This window comes from Corythoichthys intestinalis, chromosome 16, assembly GCF_030265065.1.
Source record: "Corythoichthys intestinalis isolate RoL2023-P3 chromosome 16, ASM3026506v1, whole genome shotgun sequence".
NCBI lineage: Eukaryota > Metazoa > Chordata > Actinopteri > Syngnathiformes > Syngnathidae > Corythoichthys > Corythoichthys intestinalis.
The window spans coordinates 12628769-12648971 of NC_080410.1; the positions used below are offsets into that span (position 1 = coordinate 12628769).

The following is a 20203-nucleotide window of genomic DNA, read 5'->3' on the forward strand; positions in this document are numbered from 1 at the left end:
GGTTTATACAAAGCAAGCTGAGCAAAGTGTACTAATTGCTGACAAGTCTGACACATGTCATTTAAAGTGTGTACAGGTCATAATAACATCGCTTGTAAAGGTAAAATTTAAACTCAAAATCTAATGTCCCTAACTTTTTGGGAGTATTTTTTTTTTTAACAGTAATAAACATTGAAACATAACACATTGAAAATCAACCCCAGCCTCACCCTCCGCACATGTTTTTTGAGCTTATTTTATCTGATATTGAACTGTACCTGTATGGTGGACCAAAGCTGCCAAACTTAAAAGGGAAAAAATACAATCGAAAAAAATAGTGACTATAAATGAAAAAACAAGAAATGAGATCTAAAAATACCCAAATATATATGGAAATAAATACATAATTAAATACAAGTAAAAAATAAAACAATATAAGAAAAAAAATGAAATAAGATTTAAAAAAACAAAACAAAAAAAAAAAGGTCCTCCATATACAGTACCTGGGCCAGATCAAATGATTAAGCTCTAATTATTCATCTTTCTCTTTAAGGTTACTATTCTGTTGTGAATGTAGTATTTAATAGCAACCCAGTCTCTCTCTTTCAGAGCTGCTGGCTCAGCTTGGAGGCAAGCCTCACAGCTCTTTTTACCTGGTACTTTCAGGTTGCTTATGAAATCCAACATGTGCCGCTCAACAGCTTTCACTTCACCCTCTGTCCACTTACTTCTCGCCTTTCCACCTATGAAAAATGAAAACAAAAGAAATTTTCTTTATAATGATATAATGGATTTACCATTATGAAAAATGCGTCCTAGGATTGAAAATTCATTCATCCATTAATTTTCCGAGCCTCTCATCCACACAAAACTCGCAAGAGTGCTGAAGCCTATCCCAGCTAACTACAGGCAGCAGGTGGGCTACACCCTGAATCAGTTGCCAGGCAAACCCAGGGCACAAGGGGACAACCATGCTTGCACACACTAATACCTAGGGACAATTTTGAGCATCCAATCAGTCAACAATGCATATTTTGGGGATATGGGAAAAAAACGGAGTAACCGAAGAAAAACAGAAAAGCTCTTTAACCTTGCTTCTTCTTGCTGGAGCACCTTGACCGTGTTTGGGGTGAACTCGGTTGAAGTGCTGTCCTTTGCTGGGAATCTGAAATTAATATATATATCAATAGAATATGCAATTACTATTTAAAAAAATAATGGGCTTTTACTTGTTTTTGGTATTTGGTGCCCTTTATACAGTCCTGATCAAAACCTTAAGACCAGTAAAAAATATGGCAAGAATTTGCATTTTGCACTGTTGTATCTTAGGTTCTAAGTAGTGTTTCAAAATGCAAAACGGAGAAATGAGAGCAAGAGACAGTAGCCACGTTTACATGCTTTTATTCATACCGATTCAAATCATTCCGAATGGAAATTTCAGATCAGCTGTTACATGTTACTTCATCTATTCCGATCCACCGTTTACATGTATCCGCCTTTATTCCGAAAGGACGTTTGACAACTGCCGTCTGACATGCGCAGATTAATCAAAACAAAGCGTCACGTTGCAAAACATGGAGATCGATCGTCAGAGTGCTGCTGTTTTAACTTTTACCCACTTGTTGTGTTTGTGGGGTCGTATCCGCTTCTGCTGTTTTGCTCTTTTGCCTTGTAGTAGCCGGTTTTCAGCGTTTTCCACCGGTTTCTAATCTGGTCAACGCTCCGGTCTATTCCGGCTTCGGGTAACCGCTCGTGAACTTTTTTAAATAGTTCACTGTTCCTCGTTTTACGCCCGTCTAAGCGAGCAATTATATTCAATTCTTTTAAAGTTTGAATTAAATACAAACTTTCCGCCGGACTCCAATTAGGTGCGCTGTGCTTGGAAGCCATGTTGCAAGTGACGTTACTTACGTCACCAAGTGACGTCACCACGTCAGTATGGAGCATGTGCAGAAAGAACGCAACCAGACACCATTCCGCTTCCCTGTTTACATGATATAATTTTACTTCTAATCGGTTTGGGAAAAGGAATATTCCACCCCTGTGAAACGGAATGAAATTCCATTCAGTTTGGGCCTGTTCATTCCGAATGAGGTGTTTATATGGAACACATTTATTCGGTTTGAACATCTAAACCGATTGTAATTGGAATATTTGGCTCCATGTAAACGTGGCTAATGTTTTGAGCAGGCAATTTATTGAAAAGAACAATATAACTGAAATAGGCTGTTCATCAGCTGATCAAAAGTTTAAGACCATAGCTAAAAAAACAACAACCTAAAACAGAAATTAAAGTCTCAAAAACAGACTCAGTAATGAGTAGCCCCACCATTATTGTTGATCACTTAAAAAATTTGTGTTGGCATGCTTGATGCGAGTGTTTCCAAAAGGCTTGTAGGAATGTTGCTGCAAGCGGTGAAGATGGCTGTCCATTTTTGTAAACTTTCTTCGCCATCCATCCCCAAATGTTCCCAATTGGATTTAGATCAGGGGAACATGAAGAATGATCCAAAAGAGTGATGTTATTCTCCTGTAAAAAATCCTTTGTCAGACAGGCATTGTGAATTGCAGCATTGTCCTGCTGAAAAACCCAGTCATCACCACACAGACGAGGGCCCTCAGTCATGAGGGATGCCTGCTGCAACATCTCCACGTAGCCAGCTGCTGTTTGACACCCCTGCACAACCTGGAGCTCCATTGTTCCATTGAAGGAAAAAGCACCCCAGATCATAATGGCGCCCCCTCCGCTGTGCCGTGTTGAAAAAATCTCAGGTGGCATCTTCCTGTCATGCCAGTATCGTTGGAAGCCATCAGGACAATCAAGGTTAATTTTTTTCTCATCAGAGAATAAAACTTTCTTCCAACTTTGAACGTCCCATGTTTGGTGCTCCCTTGCAAAGGCCAAATGGGCAATTTTGTGGCGTTGAAGGAGACGTGGCCTTTGAAAACATTTTTGGTTTTTGAAGCAGTTCCTTTGCAGTTGCCGCCTGATAGTTATTGGGCTGCAGTCAGCACCAGTACTGGCCTTAATTTGGGATAAGGATCGTCCCGTGTCTTGACGGAAACCCTTCGGATCCTCCGGCTCAGTGCCGTGAGATTTTTTTGGGTCTACCACTTGATTTTTTTGTTCCATAAACCTCAGGATCTTTTAAGAAATGCAAAATGACTGTCTTACTGCGTCCAACCTCAGCAGCGATGGCATGCTGTGAGAGGCCTTGTCTATGCAGCTCAACAATCCTGCCATGTTCGAAGGCAGTGAATTTTTTTGCTTATCCCATCAAGAGGTCTTGACAGTGTGATTACTTGACAGAAAATGACATGAAATCCAAATTTTTGCACAGATTTTGGCTTGTAAAGGATGTGGTCTTAAACTTTTGATCAGCTGATGAAAAGCCTATTTCAGTTAAATTGTTCTTTTCAATAAATTGCCTGCTCAAAACATTTGGTCTCTTGTTCCCATTTCTTCTTATTGCATTTTGAAACGCTACTTAGAACCTTCTTAAGATACAACAGTACAAAATGCTAATTCATGCGATTTTGTAACTGGTCTTAAGATTTTGATCAGAAGTATATGTTATTAATTCTTGTTCTTCCAAGTGGTTGAGAGAGAATTCTTATGACTTTGAAAACAAGTCAACTTTTCTCGTTGTCTTTAAAAACATTTTACCTGTAAAACCCAACATGAAAGCCTGTGTTATCTGCCATTTGAACAGCAGTCACAAAAACACAACTTAACATCTGCTAAGAAAACTAGAAAAATCCAGTTCAAAAGTTCAGTACCCTAAAAACTAAAAATTAAATAATTTGGATGACTGACAATATTTACATGGACTGTGAGGAGAATAGTACCATCCATGTTGTCAAATGATGTCGAAGCAGGTATGTCTTCCATGTTACCAAACAAAGTTGAGGCAGAAGTGTCTTCGATGTTATTGAAAGAAGTTGAGACAGCAGTGCGATCCATGGTGTCCGGCATGGTTGAGGCAGGCACATGGCTTGGGTGTCCAAAGGTCTCAGTTCTTGAGCCTAAAATGTTTATTATATAATTTAATTAGACTTTTTAGCATTTCATTTGTATGTGACATTTACTAGTTTTTTTTATTTCTACCATCTAGACCAGGGGTGGGCAAACTATTACACAAAGGGCCGCAGTGGGTGCGGGTTTCCGTTCCAACCCATCAAGAGGAAACCTTTTTACCAATCTAGTGTCTTGCAAGCGCAATCAGTTGATCGCAGTCAGGTGCTTCTTGTTTCAGCAGAAACCTCATTGGTTAAACTGTCCTTTCTGGATCAATTGGAACAAAGACCAGGACCCACTGCGGCTCTTGATGACCGGTTTGCCCACCCTTGATCTAGACTTACTGGTTACAATATCTTCATCTTCAATATTTTCAGATTTGATTTGCACCATTTTACAGCTGATGTCTACCGTTGTCTCATTATGATTTAAATATAGTTGTTCCTAAAGCCTAATATTAAGATGTCTCTTTACTCTTATAACCTTAACATCTAAACAAAGATTATGAGGGCCAGGTTACCTTTTTGTTCACGAAGGTCAGTGGTCATTTCTTTGATCGAATCATAATCATCATCATCATCATCACTAGTGGGTATGTCATCTGGGTTGATATAGAACATACTCAGGACAAAGCATTTACATTCAAAGCAAAACACAAAAATGCAAATATTGAGTCTTTATAAACAAACAAAAAAAAAAAAAATCACCTTCAGGATTGATCTCAATATCATCCAGCCCTTTTCCCTGAAAGTCAGAGAGTTGTCCTTTCTCCATTGCCATCAACAGTTTGCTGACTTTTGCAAGCTGCAGGGTACTGTCTGGGAGGCGGTAAAATTCTCGGTGGACACGGATGTCGTGTCCGAGAAAGGTGGCAAGTTGATCCATTTCATTTTCTTTTAGGTTCAGTACTGTGGACAAGGTGGCAACTTGCTTCCTAAGTTTTGTGGAAGTGAGTGCTTCTGGGTGTTTTGCACCACATTGGTTTGCAAACTTGTGGAGGCAATCACAGCCTCTGTAATGTGAAAGTACAATTGGACGGGCAAACAGGTACACATTTTTTGTGTCGACTTGACAATCATTTCTCTTGTTCACAAGGAACTCCATTGCAGAAATCATACTCGGGGTGAGAAGCACAGGTACCATTCTTGACCTTTTACCACGGATCTCAACTCTGTCAAAGTGCTTTGCAAGCTTTCTTTCTAACTCAGAAAGACACATCATAATGTCCGGATTCAACTCTGCGCGATTCCGGGATGTGAAAGACTGTAGGTCCATTTTTGAAACTTCCCCTTGCCTTTTTCTGTTAAAAAGTATGACTTGTGTCAAAGTCACCTTAGCAAGATTTCCATAGGTTATGCTGTTGGGTTTTTCCTCCAAGTCCTTCATACACTTAGCTGACTCAGTAGCAAGAAAGTTGTGCAGCAGTGAAACATCCTGTGTAAATGGTAAAACCTGTGGTTTATTCCACTTCGCTTGTTGAAGTGTACCCAATGCGGAAGCTGAAATGGTTTCATTCCAATTTTTCTCATATAGAGTAACAAACTGCTTGGCTGACTCTGCAATACTACTACAATTTGCAATAATGGCACTGCACTGCACAATGCCTGCAACTTTGGCCAAACTGTGTCCTAATTTCAGAGCCAAGGATGGAGTTTTATAAGAGTTGCTTTCCAAATCATAACCTGCAACAGCCCTCACTGCTTGGATGACATGGGGGAAGTTACCCGGCATAACAAGGTCTTCTGTGGTTTTCAACGGGGTTATAGCTCTTGCTGTTATCAATAATCTTGCCATCTCTCTCATTTTTTGGCGAATGTAGTCATTTCTTCTCTCTTGTGGTTTTCTGGCATTGTATAATGACTCACCAAGGGAAAGGATGTGTCTTTCACTCCTTACTACAGAGGAAATGTTGTCCTGGTTCATTTCACAAGCAATCTTCCAAACGGCTTCACTGACTTGTTCAGGTCTCGGTAAGACCAGCTGAATTCGTTTTTGCCCAGCCGAAGGTCCCACCTCAAAAGACTTCTGAGGGCAGTTTTTCACATGCCTCCAAAGGCTAGCTCTTGCATATAGTCCTTGACAAAACCTGCAGTGACGGTAGCCATCAGACTGTGTTGTCTTTTTGGGTCTTCGACAAGCAACCATTTCCCCAGCACCACAGTTGATCACTCTGGCATTATGAGTAAAATTTCCCTTCTTCTTAAGAAAGCGTAACAAATCTCTTCTTTCCCGGGACCTTTTATCGTAACTTAAAGCCTTTGCAACAACAGGCTGTGTACTGTGGGCAGATTCAAGGTGTCTTGCCAACTTAGAAATGGGCTTTTTACAATAAAAACAATGCTGTTTTTTGTTGTATTTGCTTTGTTTTGATGTCCTTGGCAATGGTGCTACCGTTATGGGGTGGCTAATGTATGATGTGTTCCCTGAACAATTAGCACTGCAACTTGTCACTGAAGTGCAATGATTGCTGCTTCTCGGTGATGAACCTAAACTTGTAACTATCGCTGAACTGGAGATTTCCCCACACTGTTCTGCATCCATCTCCAATGGCACATTCTTAATCACATTTTGGGGAGCAAGAAATTCTGTAATGCTCAGATCCTTACTGCAAACACATCCATCTGAGGAATTCCCACTTGAGTCTGGAATATAGTCAATGTCTTCATAATCTGTACAATCTGAATACGGATCAGGAGAGCTCTGAAAGAAAATAGTTTTTTTTTTCTGTTTTCTTCCTCTTTTTCATTTTACATTAATATACATTTTGGATATCTATCAACACCCACTACTGCAATTCCATAACACTTGAGCATTCAAACTTTTACAGATAACATTGAAAGTAATATTTTGATTCTGACACAATTGTTTCTTTTTCCATAATTGACCATATAATCATCAAAGAACACGACATTCTGGACAAATGTATATTAATGCTTTGTAATTACCTGTTGAGAAGATATGGTAGCGTTCTCAAGAAGTTCGTGGTCCGTAGAAGGTTGAATGAGGATATTGATGCTTGTTATCTAAAGCAAACAAATACAGTATTAGAAATATTATACAACATACACAATACGAGGAACTTGACGATGGTTGAAAAGTCCATGTTCCTCTCATCTTAATAATCTTTACTTGTCAAAAAAAAAAGCTCTAAACCAACATGAAATGTGAATTGATTAAATGTAATCGCCTGTTGGAATTACACATGGTTGCTACAATAAAAGACATTTCATTGTCAAAAAACTTCTGTACTATGGCGTCAAATTCAATTGTAAAGAATAAATATTTAAGTTAACATTATCCATTGAAGGCTCTAAGGTCATTATGCTAGAATAAAGAAATTATTTATGCTGTATCACGCTGAAGACCAACAATACAGGACATGGTAGCAGACACTCACAGTGTTTGGTTGAGACAATATGAGGACATGAGTTAGGCTCAGACAAAAGATTTTTCTAAAAACACACTAGTTTTCCCACTCAAACAATATCAGGACGTGACGATGGGTAATAATTAGAATCCATTTTCCTGACGTCTAAATCTTGTTTTGATGTCAAACAAAGCTGTAAACCAACACGCAATTGTGAATTGATCAAATATAATCACCTGTTGGAATTCTCTCTTGCTCGCTTCTTCATTTTCACTTGGTTGAGTCAGGATCTCAACACATGGTATCTATAATAAACAAAAATACAGTGTCAGATAACATTTATACTATGGTGCTAGACTCAGTTATAAAGTAATAAGTAAATATGATGGAGTGAACATCGTTTACAGAAGGATCTGAGGTCATTATGCTAGATTATAGAAACTGTTTACGCTGTACCAACAAAATAGGGACATGGTAACACACACTCGTTCTTGGATGAGACAATATAAGGACATCAATTTGGTTCAGACAAGGGATTTTTCCTGAAACACACTAAAGCTTTTCACACTAAAACAATATCAGGACGTGACGAAGGGTAATAATTAGAATTCATTTTCCTGACGTCTAAATCTTGTTTTGATGTCAAACAAAGCTGTAAACCAACACGCAATTGTGAATTGATCAAATATAGTCACCTGTTGGAATTCTCTCTTGCTCGCTTCTTCATTTTCACTTGGTTGAGTCAGGATCTCAACACATGGTATCTATAATAAACAAAAACACAGTGTCAAATAACATTTATACTATGGTGCTAGACTCAGTTATAAAGTAATAAGTAAATATGATAGAGTGAACATGGTTTACAAAAGGATCTGAGGTCATTAGGCTAGATTATAGAAACTGTTTACGCTGTACCAACAAAATAGGGACATGGTAACACACACTCGTTCTTGGATGAGACAATATAATGACATCATTTTGGTTCAGACAAGAGATTTTTCCTGAAACACACTAAAGCTTTTCACACTAAAACAATATCAGGACGTGACGAAGGGTAATAATTAGAATCCATTTTCCTGACGTCTAAATCTTGTTTTGATGTCAAACAAAGCTGTAAACCAACACACAATTGTGAATTGATCAAATATAATCACCTGCTGGAATTCTCTCTTGCTGGCTTCTTCATTTTCACTTGGTTGAGTCAGGATCTCAACACATGGTAGCTATAATAAACAAAAACACAGTGTCAGATAACATTTTAAACTATGGTGCTAGACTCAGTTATAAAGTAATAAGTAAATATGATAGAGTAAACATGGTTTACAAAAGGATCTGAGGTCATTATGCTAGATTATAGAAACTGTTTACGCTGTACCAACAAAATAGGGACATGGTAACACACTCGTTCTTGGATGAGACAATATAAGGACATCAATTTGGTTCAGACAAGAGATTTTTCCTGAAACACACTAAAGCTTTTCACACTAAAACAATATCAGGACGTGACGAAGGGTAATAATTAGAATCCATTTTCCTGACGTCTAAATCTTGTTTTGATGTCAAATAAAGCTGTAAACCAACACGCAATTGTGAATGGATCAAATATAATCACCTGTTGGAATTCTCTCTTGCTTGCTTCTTCATTTTCACTTGGTTGAGTAAGGATCTCAACACATGGTAGCTAAAATAAACAAAAACACAGTGTCAAATAACATTTATACTATGGTACTAGACTCAGTTATAAAGTAATAAGTAAATATCATAGAGTGAACATGGTTTACAAAAGGATCTGAGGTCATTATGCTAGATTATAGAAACTGTTTACGCTGTACCAACAAAATAGGGACATGGTAACACACACTCGTTCTTGGATGAGACAATATAAGGACATCGATTTGGTTCAGACAAGGGATTTTTCCTGAAACACACTAAAGCTTTTCACACTAAAACAATATCAGGACGTGACGAAGGGTAATAATTAGAATTCATTTTCCTGACGTCTAAATCTTGTTTTGATGTCAAACAAAGCTGTAAACCAACACGCAATTGTGAATTGATCAAATATAGTCACCTGTTGGAATTCTCTCTTGCTCGCTTCTTCATTTTCACTTGGTTGAGTCAGGATCTCAACACATGGTATCTATAATAAACAAAAACACAGTGTCAAATAACATTTATACTATGGTGCTAGACTCAGTTATAAAGTAATAAGTAAATATGATAGAGTGAACATGGTTTACAAAAGGATCTGAGGTCATTAGGCTAGATTATAGAAACTGTTTACGCTGTACCAACAAAATAGGGACATGGTAACACACACTCGTTCTTGGATGAGACAATATAATGACATCATTTTGGTTCAGACAAGAGATTTTTCCTGAAACACACTAAAGCTTTTCACACTAAAACAATATCAGGACGTGACGAAGGGTAATAATTAGAATCCATTTTCCTGACGTCTAAATCTTGTTTTGATGTCAAACAAAGCTGTAAACCAACACACAATTGTGAATTGATCAAATATAATCACCTGTTGGAATTCTCTCTTGCTGGCTTCTTCATTTTCACTTGGTTGAGTCAGGATCTCAACACATGGTAGCTATAATAAACAAAAACACAGTGTCAGATAACATTTTAAACTATGGTGCTAGACTCAGTTATAAAGTAATAAGTAAATATGATAGAGTAAACATGGTTTACAAAAGGATCTGAGGTCATTATGCTAGATTATAGAAACTGTTTACGCTGTACCAACAAAATAGGGAAATGGTAACACACTCGTTCTTGGATGAGACAATATAAGGACATCAATTTGGTTCAGACAAGAGATTTTTCCTGAAACACACTAAAGCTTTTCACACTAAAACAATATCAGGACGTGACGAAGGGTAATAATTAGAATCCATTTTCCTGACGTCTAAATCTTGTTTTGATGTCAAACAAAGCTGTAAACCAACACGCAATTGTGAATGGATCAAATATAATCACCTGTTGGAATTCTCTCTTGCTTGCTTCTTCATTTTCACTTGGTTGAGTAAGGATCTCAACACATGGTAGCTAAAATAAACAAAAACACAGTGTCAAATAACATTTATACTATGGTACTAGACTCAGTTATAAAGTAATAAGTAAATATCATAGAGTGAACATGGTTTACAAAAGGATCTGAGGTCATTATGCTAGATTATAGAAACTGTTTACGCTGTACCAACAAAATAGGGACATGGTAACACACACTCGTTCTTGGATGAGACAATATAAGGACATCGATTTGGTTCAGACAAGGGATTTTTCCTGAAACACACTAAAGCTTTTCACACTAAAACAATATCAGGACGTGACGAAGGGTAATAATTAGAATCCATTTTCCTGACGTCTAAATCTTGTTTTGATGTCAAACAAAGCTGTAAACCAACACACAATTGTGAATTGATCAAATATAATCACCTGTTGGAATGCTCTATGGCTCGCTTCTTCATTTTCACTTGGTTGAGTAAGGATCTCAACACATGGTAGCTATAATAAACAAAAACACAGTGTCAAATAACATTTATACTATGGTGCTAGACTCAGTTATAAAGTAATAAGTAAATATGATAGAGTGAACATGGTTTACAAAAGGATCTGAGGTCATTATGCTAGATTATAGAAACTGTTTACGCTGTACCAACAAAATAGGGACATAGTAACACACACTCGTTCATGGATGAGACAATATAAGGACATTGATTTGGTTCAGACAAGAGATTTTTCCTGGAACACACTAAAGTTTTTCCACACTAAAACAAAATCAGGACATGACGAAGGGTAATAATTAAAATCAATTTTCCTGATGTCTAAATATTGTTTTGATGTCAAACAAAGCTGTAAACCAACACACAATTGTGACTTGATCAAATGTAATCACCTGTTGGAATTCATTCTGGCTCGCTTCGTTATTTTCACTTGGTTGAGTCAGGATCTCAACACTTGGTAGCTATAATAACCAAAAATACAGTGTCAGATAACATCTATACTATGGTGCTAGACTCAGTTATAAAGTTCTAAGTAAATATGATAGTGAACATCATGTACTGAAGGATCTAAAGTCATTATGGTAGACTATAGAAATTGTTTATGCAATACTGCCCTAATAACCATTAACACATTGGCATGGTAGCACACACTGTTTGGATAAAAAAAGTTGGATGTTCAGACAATGAAGACTGAAGACTTCTAAAACACTCTCAAGTCCTTCCGGCTTAAACAATATGAGTAGAGGACGACGGGTGCTAACGTGTGTCCAGCTTCCTCTTGTCTTTATAGTCTTTAGTTGTGAAACAAAGCTCTATACCACCACGCAAATGTGAACGGATCAAATGTAATTACCTTTTGGTATGATGCAGATGATCTCAGACTCACTTCTTCGTTTTGTATTGGTTGATTTTGTGTCTGCAATAAAACAACAAAACAGTATCAGAATAGTTTAGTACCATAGCACCTGACTATTCTATTATGTGATGTTCACACTTGTGTTTGGGAAAATTATTCACAGAATAGTTTGGGTTATACGGACATCCATTAGTTTTACAATAAGATATCAAACACGCAAATTGTTCTTGCTAAAATGAAAAGAGAGCAAGGTGATGGAAATTAACTCTATTTCATTTTCTTAACTTCTCATTGTTTTTTTTTTCTTGTGTGTGGTTTTTTTTCTTCGTTGTTTTGTTTCAGACAAAGCTGCCAAAAAACACACATGTGAACTGGGCAAAAGTAATCACCTGATGAAATGATGCATATATCTGACTCTGTTCTTGGTCTCCAGAAGGCTGAGTAAGGGTCTTAACACTCGGTATCTGTCACAATACAGTATCAGAAATATTCAGTTAGAAAGCATCTGATTAACTCTTAAATTATTGTTGATTCTTGTTTCGTTTACTGAAGGATCTGGGCTCATGCCAGACATTAAAAACATATAACTGTACACCTGTAAAATCCATGTATGTGAACTTATCTTTATCAAGGATGTACTTTTAAAATCGGATCGCCAAAAGAGAGCGAGAGATGTTTTTTTTTTTTTTTTTTTTTTAAATAGTCTAACAATTAATCAGTTTCATTGTCTATAATTGATTAGCAGTATTTCCTTACCATTGCTCGCCATGGCCACTGACATTCTCCATAGTCGTAGGTTATTTCATCCCCTGCTTGGATGTTTTCAAGAGCAAACAAGCAAAGATGTGGTTTACCCTTTATGGTCAACTTTTTCATTCTGCAGTTTGGGCCTTTATTAGCATCATTCGCCAATCGGCCCATTGAGTCATCTTCACGTGAGGCATCAATGCTGAAATTGAACACATCGCAAATGTTTTATCTATTTAAACCTTAATGTTAAGAACAAATTTATATTTATAAAGTCCTTTACTTACCACCACGTGCTACCATTCCATTCAAAATCAAAGAGGAAAGAATTTTGTTTTTCTGTGTACTTTTTCTGCCTCTTCTCCCGTTCATACTGTGAGATTAACTCCCCACGGTACTCCAACACAAAGGATCCCTTTTCAATTAGTTCATTGGTAAATACACCACGTCCTAATAGGAAAAAAAATCCTTATTAGTGTAATGTAAAACAACCTAAATTAAGTTGAAACTTAAACTTGAAACTTGAAACCATGAAAGACAATGAAACCATGAAAGACAATGTGGAAAAAAAAAACAGAAAATGACATTGTTTGATTTTTAAAGTATTTGGTCACTTACAAACAAGCAAGATTTCTGGCTGTCAAAGAGGTCTAACTTCTTCTAACGAGGTCTAACGAGGCTCCACTCGTTACCTGTATTAAAGGCACCTGTTTTAACTCATCCATCCATCCATCCATCCATCCATCCATCCATCCATCCATCCATCCATCCATCCATCCATCCATCCATCCATCCATCCATCCATCCATCCATCCATCCATCCATCCATCCATCCATCCATCTTCCGCTTGCTCCGGGGTCGGGTCGCGGGGGTTTTAACTCATTATCGTTACAAAATACACCTGTCCACAACTTCAGTCAGTCACACTCCAAACTCCACTATGGCCAAGACCAAAGAGCTGTCGAAGGACACCAGAGACAAAATGGTAATCCTGCACCAGGCTGGGAAGACTGAATCTGCAATAGGTTAAACTAACCTGTAAAGAAATCAACTATGGGAGCAATTATTAAAACATACAAGACCACTGATAATCTCCCTCGATCTGGGGCTCCATGCAAGATCTCACCCCGTGACGTCAAAATGATAACAAGAACGGTGAGCAAAAATCCCAGAACCACCTGGGGGGACCTAGAGAATGACCTACAGAGAGCTGGAACCACAGTAACAAAGGCTACTATCAGTAACACAATGCGCTACCAGGGACTCAAATCCTGCACTGCCAGACGTGTCCCCCTGCTGAAGAATGTACATGTCCAGGGCCGTCTGCGGTTCGCTAGAGAGCATTTGGATGATCCAGAAGAGGACTAGGAGAATGTGTTATGGTCAGATGAAACCAAATAGAATTTTTTGGTAAAAACACAGGTTGTCGTGTTTGGAGGACAAAGAACACTGATTTGCATCCGAAGAACACCATACCCACTGTGAAGCATGTGGGTGGAAACATCATGCTTTGGGGCTGTTTTTGTGCAAAGGGACCAGGACGACTGATCTGTGATCAATGATCCCAAAACACACAGCCAGGGGAACAAAGGAGTGGCTGTGTAAGAAGCATTTCAAGTTCCTGGAGTGGCCTAGCCAGTCTCCAGATATCAACCCCATAGAAAAATTTTTGATGATGTTGAAAGTCCGTGTAGCCCAACGACAGCCCCAAAACATCACTGCTCTAGAGGAGATCTGCATGGAGGAATGGGCCAAAATACCAGCAACAGTGTGTGAAAAGCTTGTGAAGAGTTACAGAAAAGGTTTGGCCTCCGTTATTGCCAACAAAGGGTACATAACAAAGTATTGAGATGAACTTTTGGTATTGACCAAATACTTATTTTCCACCATGATTTGCAAATAAATTATTTAAAAATCAAACAATGTGATTTTCTGGGGGGTTTTCCCCCACACATTCTGTCTCTCATGGTTGAGGGTTACCCATGTTGACAATTACAGGCCTCTCTAATATTTTCAAGTGGGAGAACTTGCACAATTAGTGGTTGACTAAACACTTATTTGCCCCACTGTAATTATAAAAATTATAAGTTTTTAAATTTATGTTAAAGACTGCCTCTTTTTTCCTCCTCAAGTATGCTTCTTAACTGACTATTGTTTGGTCAATTAATCAATTAAGCAATATTACCCAAACACTTTTTTATGGGCACAGATAATTTGATACGCATTTTATACATTTCAAATGCATGTTATTTTATCCCCAAAATTCATGAAGAGCAACGGCTGGAATGGCTGGAATTTTGTCAATGTATCCTGTTGATACTGTAATTTGTGACTTTTCCAGCCCCAATAATACGTTTTCAAATAAATGGATTAGTGACAATGCCAGTCAGTCAGTCATCCAGATGTTATCAACTTATTTCCTTCCTTTGTTTTTTTGTGAATGTGATTTCATTAATGATGACATTGTTTTAGATATTTAATTTGGATAAATGCTTATGCGGTATGTTTGATTAAAATTATTATTATAATCATGAATATGTACATATAAGTGAAAAATAGTTTTTTAATGATAAAAAAATTCACAATTTTCCAATTCGATCACCTAATTTAGTAAATAATACCTCATAAAAGATACTTATAAGTGATCTCCATGCAATAACCACAGGAACAATACTTTATGTATTTCAGTACATACCTTTATAGTCATTGATCCACTGGACTTTTAAGCAAGGCCTGTCAACTCCAGATAAAATAAACTGAGTAGCCTCAGATTCAGGACTGAGCCTGGCTCTTCTTTTCATCATGCTCATCACCATGGAAATATCTACAAACATTTATAAAAAATTACAGATTTCAATAAATTTGGTGCGAAGGCCAAAAGACAAGGGAACATGTTTCAATCTGTTAACAGCAAAACATTACATAAAGTATTAACCTAATGAAGTACCAACAAATCAAACAACTGCCATACTTCAATTACCAAAGTATTTTACTTCCACTACACGTAATGAGTAATTGATATACATATGCATTAGAGGTATTTATGTTGGAAAATATCAGCTAGGATATATATTAGTTAATATATATTATAGCTGATATTTTCTGGTAAATATATAGTATTATCTACTGTTAATTCCAATACATCTTTTTCCTGCAATAAATTTTGGTGACCAGTTAAATGACATTGCAGCTTAAACACAGCAGGTCTATGAGACATTTGTATGGTGAGCTAGCTAGCACATACTGTAGCTATCTAATTATTTCCAGCTAGCACGGGTGGGCATTGTTGAAAAAACAGTTACTTTTAACACCAACTTCTACTCTCTGTTACTTCTGATACAAGTAAAGCAATGACTTACCATTTATTGGGCAGACATTCCACAGTTTGAGTCCAAACTCCAGAGCATGTTATTTGGCCTCAATTTAGCAGGCTAGCTGGCTAATTAGCCAACCTAGTGTCAGCTGCTGTGCGTGTAATATTGAAGAACACTGCATAAAGAAGCTTTTACTCCTGAGGTGGATGTAGGCTTGGTTAGCCTAATAACTATCTTACCCTACTAGATGTATTGTCACTCAAAACTAGAATCTGGTTGTGTCTTTTTCAGAGAATTTACTATGGTGTGACTGCAGGCCTATCTTAATCCCGCCTCACCTGTTGTAATGTGTTTGTGAGTCAAAAAAAAGTGAAATATGAGGACCTGTGCAGTGACGTCACTGAAAGTGTGTGAAAAGTGTGTTAAAGTACAGAAGATGGCCACTAGGTGTTAAAATAAAAAGTGAGTCGATTGTTAAACACACTTTCACACTGAATTTCCCAAAATTATGACATTTTAGGACATGCGTTTTTTTTTTGTGTGGGAGCATTCTGGGAGGCCTCCCGGTGTCGTAGACGGCGTGGAAAAATGAGGACCCGAAAAATGTCCTTATTTTTCCACAGGTCCTGAGAGTGAAGGTGTGTTATCATAAAATTGTCCTGATTTGTCATGAAAACAAACGCACACACACACACACACACACACACACACGCACACACCCACACAAACACACACACACACACACAGAAAAAGGAGCGCTTGTCGCACTTTTCAAAACGATGACAAACGTCCAATCAAGTGGCATCCAATCATCCTTTTGCTGTGAATTTCAATAGGTTTATCACTAGAAGACGTCCAATGCATTTGAACTGCAATGCCGAATTATTATTTTTTTGTTCATTCGCTGCGAACAGTCCCACAGGATTGTACGTCCAACATCGTAATTGGCAGCCAATGAGTTAAGCAGTGTCTGACCAAGTCACGATAGCAATATTATTTTTTCATTCAAGTGAGTTTGCAGCAATTCGGTATTAAAGGAAATAGTATATTTTCTTACCCTGGGATGCCCTGGGTATGAATTGGCTGTCACTACGCATGCATCCATCCTAACAACCAAGCACATCTATATACGTACTTGCCACCATCCACACAGCCACATACCTAACCATAATCCATCTACAATTTACCCTTCCTTCCAAGACACTAATCCACCAGCGTGTCCATCCATCTGGTGGTTATTCTTGATCCAATCACTGGAGGCAGTGAGTGAAAGATGGGACATGTTAATATTCTCATGCCATTCCTTCGCGTTTATTTGAATTGGAGTCAGATTTGGACTTTGTATTATAATGGGAGGTAAACATATTATTTTTATAGTATAGTAAATATACTAGTGTTGCACCGATACCAATTTTTCCTCATACCAGACTCTGATAACTGGATTTCTGATATCGGCCAATACTTTAGCTATACCACGATTTAAAAAAAATATATATATATATATATGGCGGAAAACACTCAGGTGACTTGAAGTTCTGAGACCCCCAATTTGACTAAATTTAAAAATTGTCCTATATGCATGTGTGATACATCATTGGAAAGCTTAAAATCTGTATTTTCTGGGGGAAGAAAAATTTTGCACAGAAGGGCATTTTTAAAAAAGATTTCTTTTTTTTAAACAGCAAAACCCTAACTGGGGGCGAGAGCGAATTAAAGACGCCATGATTTTAACAAGATATTATCGCGTACTTATCTCGTTTCAATCCAAAAACTCCATGTAGCATGTATCATCGAGTGTCAAGACACAGATATGACTGGCCACAACCGGATTTTTCGGGGATTTTATGGGTGAAATATGGTAATATAACAAGGGTGGCGATGCAGAAATAGCAGACATCAACTAGTGGTTGAGATGTTATTTTTCATATATTTACCCTTTTAAACTTTTTTTTTTTTTTTTTTCTGGATCGATTATTTATCATTTAAGATATTGGGGAAAATGCGACAGTAATAAAAAAATACAATTAATCAATAGTTATGAGGTAGATATCCATGACTTTTTTACAGACGCCATTGTTTTTTATTGTGATGTCATTTGTTCAAAAGTTTAAAATATGCGAGTGAATAGTTTCCTAAAGTCGTATTTTTTTTTTTTTTAACGAAATATTAGACATCTATTAATGATTCCAAGGTAAAAATGACAGACATTTTGATTAATAAATATAATTACTTACCTTCTTTTTATAGCAGAGTTGAAACAAAAGTGGTTGCGCGACATCTGTAAACGGGGGTTTCCGGGGTAAAAGGGACAAATTAAAAATAGTTCAGTGGCTTAATGCGCCATGAATCTGCCATGGCAGCATATAGACATATTGTTCTATCAAACACAACAGTTCTTTTGGCTTAAAATACAGCAGTTTCTTTTAAAGACGAGTGCTAGAGCAGAAACTGCTTTTTCAGTCTTGGCTGTGTTTTCCGCAATATATACAGTACTTTTTTTCCCTTTAAATACAGTTATTGCGTACTCACTTGAATGTAAAATACTTCTCTCATGGCTATGACTGCTATTGACTGCGCTGGACGTCTAATACATTGGAAGTGAGAGGGCTGGCAGCGAGACAACGACTGCTCATTGGTTGCCACTCTACCGTTTCAAATGTATTGGGCGATTGGACGCCACATGATTGAACGTCTGCCATCGTCTCGGGAAGGGCGAGAAGTGCTTTTTAATGGTGACGTGCATAGCTGGCGGCCATCTTGGGTAGAGCGACTGGCAGTTGAAACCTAGATTTTAAAGACTATATATTTCTCAGCACCTGAACATACATTTCTTAGTACTTGTCGATGTCATTTCAGTGTCGTATCGGTACCGATACGCGCAACACTAAAACATACTTAATGAGATTTTATTCAAGTGGTACGAAGGCAGTATGTCAAGAAGACAGTGATGCTGTAAGTAAGGAAAACATAGTCAATTTTTAGCCTTAAGTGACCGTTCAGGAGCTGATCCCTCTGTAAGTGTATGTCAATACATCTCTGAATGTGGAAGGATTTAGACGTGTACTCCTGTGCTTAGAGGTAACTTTTAACTCCCTACAGAACAAATCCATCCTGAAATCCAACTGTCAAAGAGTCACACTACTTGTAATGGCCCTGCAGTTGGTATGTTCTGTGTCATCTAGGGAAAAGCCTGTCGATGTAAAGACAACCAGGCAATGAATGGAAACCAATTTGTTGGACATTTGACCTAACTGCGGTGGAACAAAATGGCCTCCATATCTACAAAAAGGTAACCTATGTTGAAAAGCATTTTAGCTGTGATTCAATTGCACAGAAACTGTAAACGTATATAAAAAAAAGGTGTCTCCTCAATAGCAACTTCTTTTTGAAAAGCAGTGCTATTACTGAAAAGCACAAATCGAGACAAAGTGTGCTGTCTACAGTGGTGGATGAAGGACTCACTTTTTTTTAATTGAGTAAAAGTACAGATACAGGGGCCAAATGATGACTTAAGTAAAAGTACAAGTATCTAAGAAAAAAAATACTCAAGTAAAAGTACAAAGTACAGTGGTACCTCGACATACGATCGCTCCGACACACAATCTTTTCGACATCCGACGTAAAATTTGACTCGCCATTTTTCTTCTATATCTGACGACATGCTCAAAATACATCGACTTAACAGCACCACAGACAGACGCACAGTGGATTTTTACTTGTGAAAGAAATCAACAGGAGTTCCAAGAAGGTTACTGCAGGTGTTGAAACAAGGGAAAAGGTGACGCTTACTATTGAAATTAAGAAAAATTTGAGCGTGGGGTGCGCATCTGTGAACTGGCTCAACAATATGACCGTAGAATGTCTACGATCTCCATGGGCCTCCTCCGACCTCTGTTCGCCAGTCTTTATAAGTTAAGGTGGCAATTATTATTGTGGTAACATCGCCAAATACATCGCCAGCTTTGTCAGGTTTTTATCATTTATTTCAGAACTTGTGTGAGACAACACGCCTAATGTCCACCACAGTTGACGGCAACAACAAAACATTAAAAGAGAAAGTGAAATCTCAATCACACCTTTCACTCTCTTTCACGTCAGCTATGCGTTACATTATTACAGGAATTATTATTATGATTATTTTATTATTTCGTTTTTTATTAATAATGTATTTGTTTTGCTCTGTGTAACTGCCATTTTTAACAGTACCAGCAGTATTTATTAAGGATTTAGTGTAGGTTTTAGGGCTGTGGAACAGATTAATGAAATAATAATGTATTCTTGTGGGAAAATCCTCCTCGACATACGACCATTTCGACGTACAAACACGGAGCTGGAACAAATTAACTTCATAAGTAGAGGTACCACGGTACTTACTTTAAAATTGACTTTAGAAGTACAAAGTAAAA

General features: G+C 37.6%; 1 protein-coding gene across 1 annotated transcript; it reads right to left on the reverse strand.

Moving 5' to 3' along the window:
- Positions 1 to 470: 470 nt before the first annotated feature.
- On the reverse strand, positions 471 to 16441 carry LOC130904834 (uncharacterized). Its single transcript, XM_057817898.1, has 20 exons — positions 15843 to 16441; positions 15179 to 15307; positions 12770 to 12932; positions 12492 to 12684; positions 12125 to 12199; positions 11733 to 11795; positions 11272 to 11340; positions 10812 to 10880; positions 10353 to 10421; positions 9895 to 9963; positions 9436 to 9504; positions 8977 to 9045; positions 8060 to 8128; positions 7601 to 7669; positions 6943 to 7020; positions 4705 to 6697; positions 4518 to 4598; positions 3829 to 4005; positions 1070 to 1144; positions 471 to 722 (listed from the first exon to the last, which is right to left on the reverse strand). Exons 2-20 carry the CDS (start codon positions 15297 to 15299, stop codon positions 508 to 510), a joined length of 3786 nt encoding a protein of 1261 aa, XP_057673881.1. The 5' UTR covers positions 15300 to 15307; positions 15843 to 16441; the 3' UTR covers positions 471 to 507.
- Between the last annotated feature and the right edge of the window lie 3762 nt (positions 16442 to 20203).

Excerpts from the sequence above, each read along its gene's own strand:
- LOC130904834 (XM_057817898.1), bottom strand. The coding sequence starts at position 15,299 with ATGGTGATGAGCATGATGAAAAGAAGAGCCAGGCTCAGTCCTGAATCT. Across the intron at positions 9,046-9,435 it reads GCAAGAGAGAATTCCAACAG|CTACCATGTGTTGAGATCCT; the intron begins GTGACTATATTT and ends TGTTTATTTTAG. Across the intron at positions 723-1,069 it reads CTCCAGCAAGAAGAAGCAAG|GTGGAAAGGCGAGAAGTAAG; the intron begins GTTAAAGAGCTT and ends CATTTTTCATAG.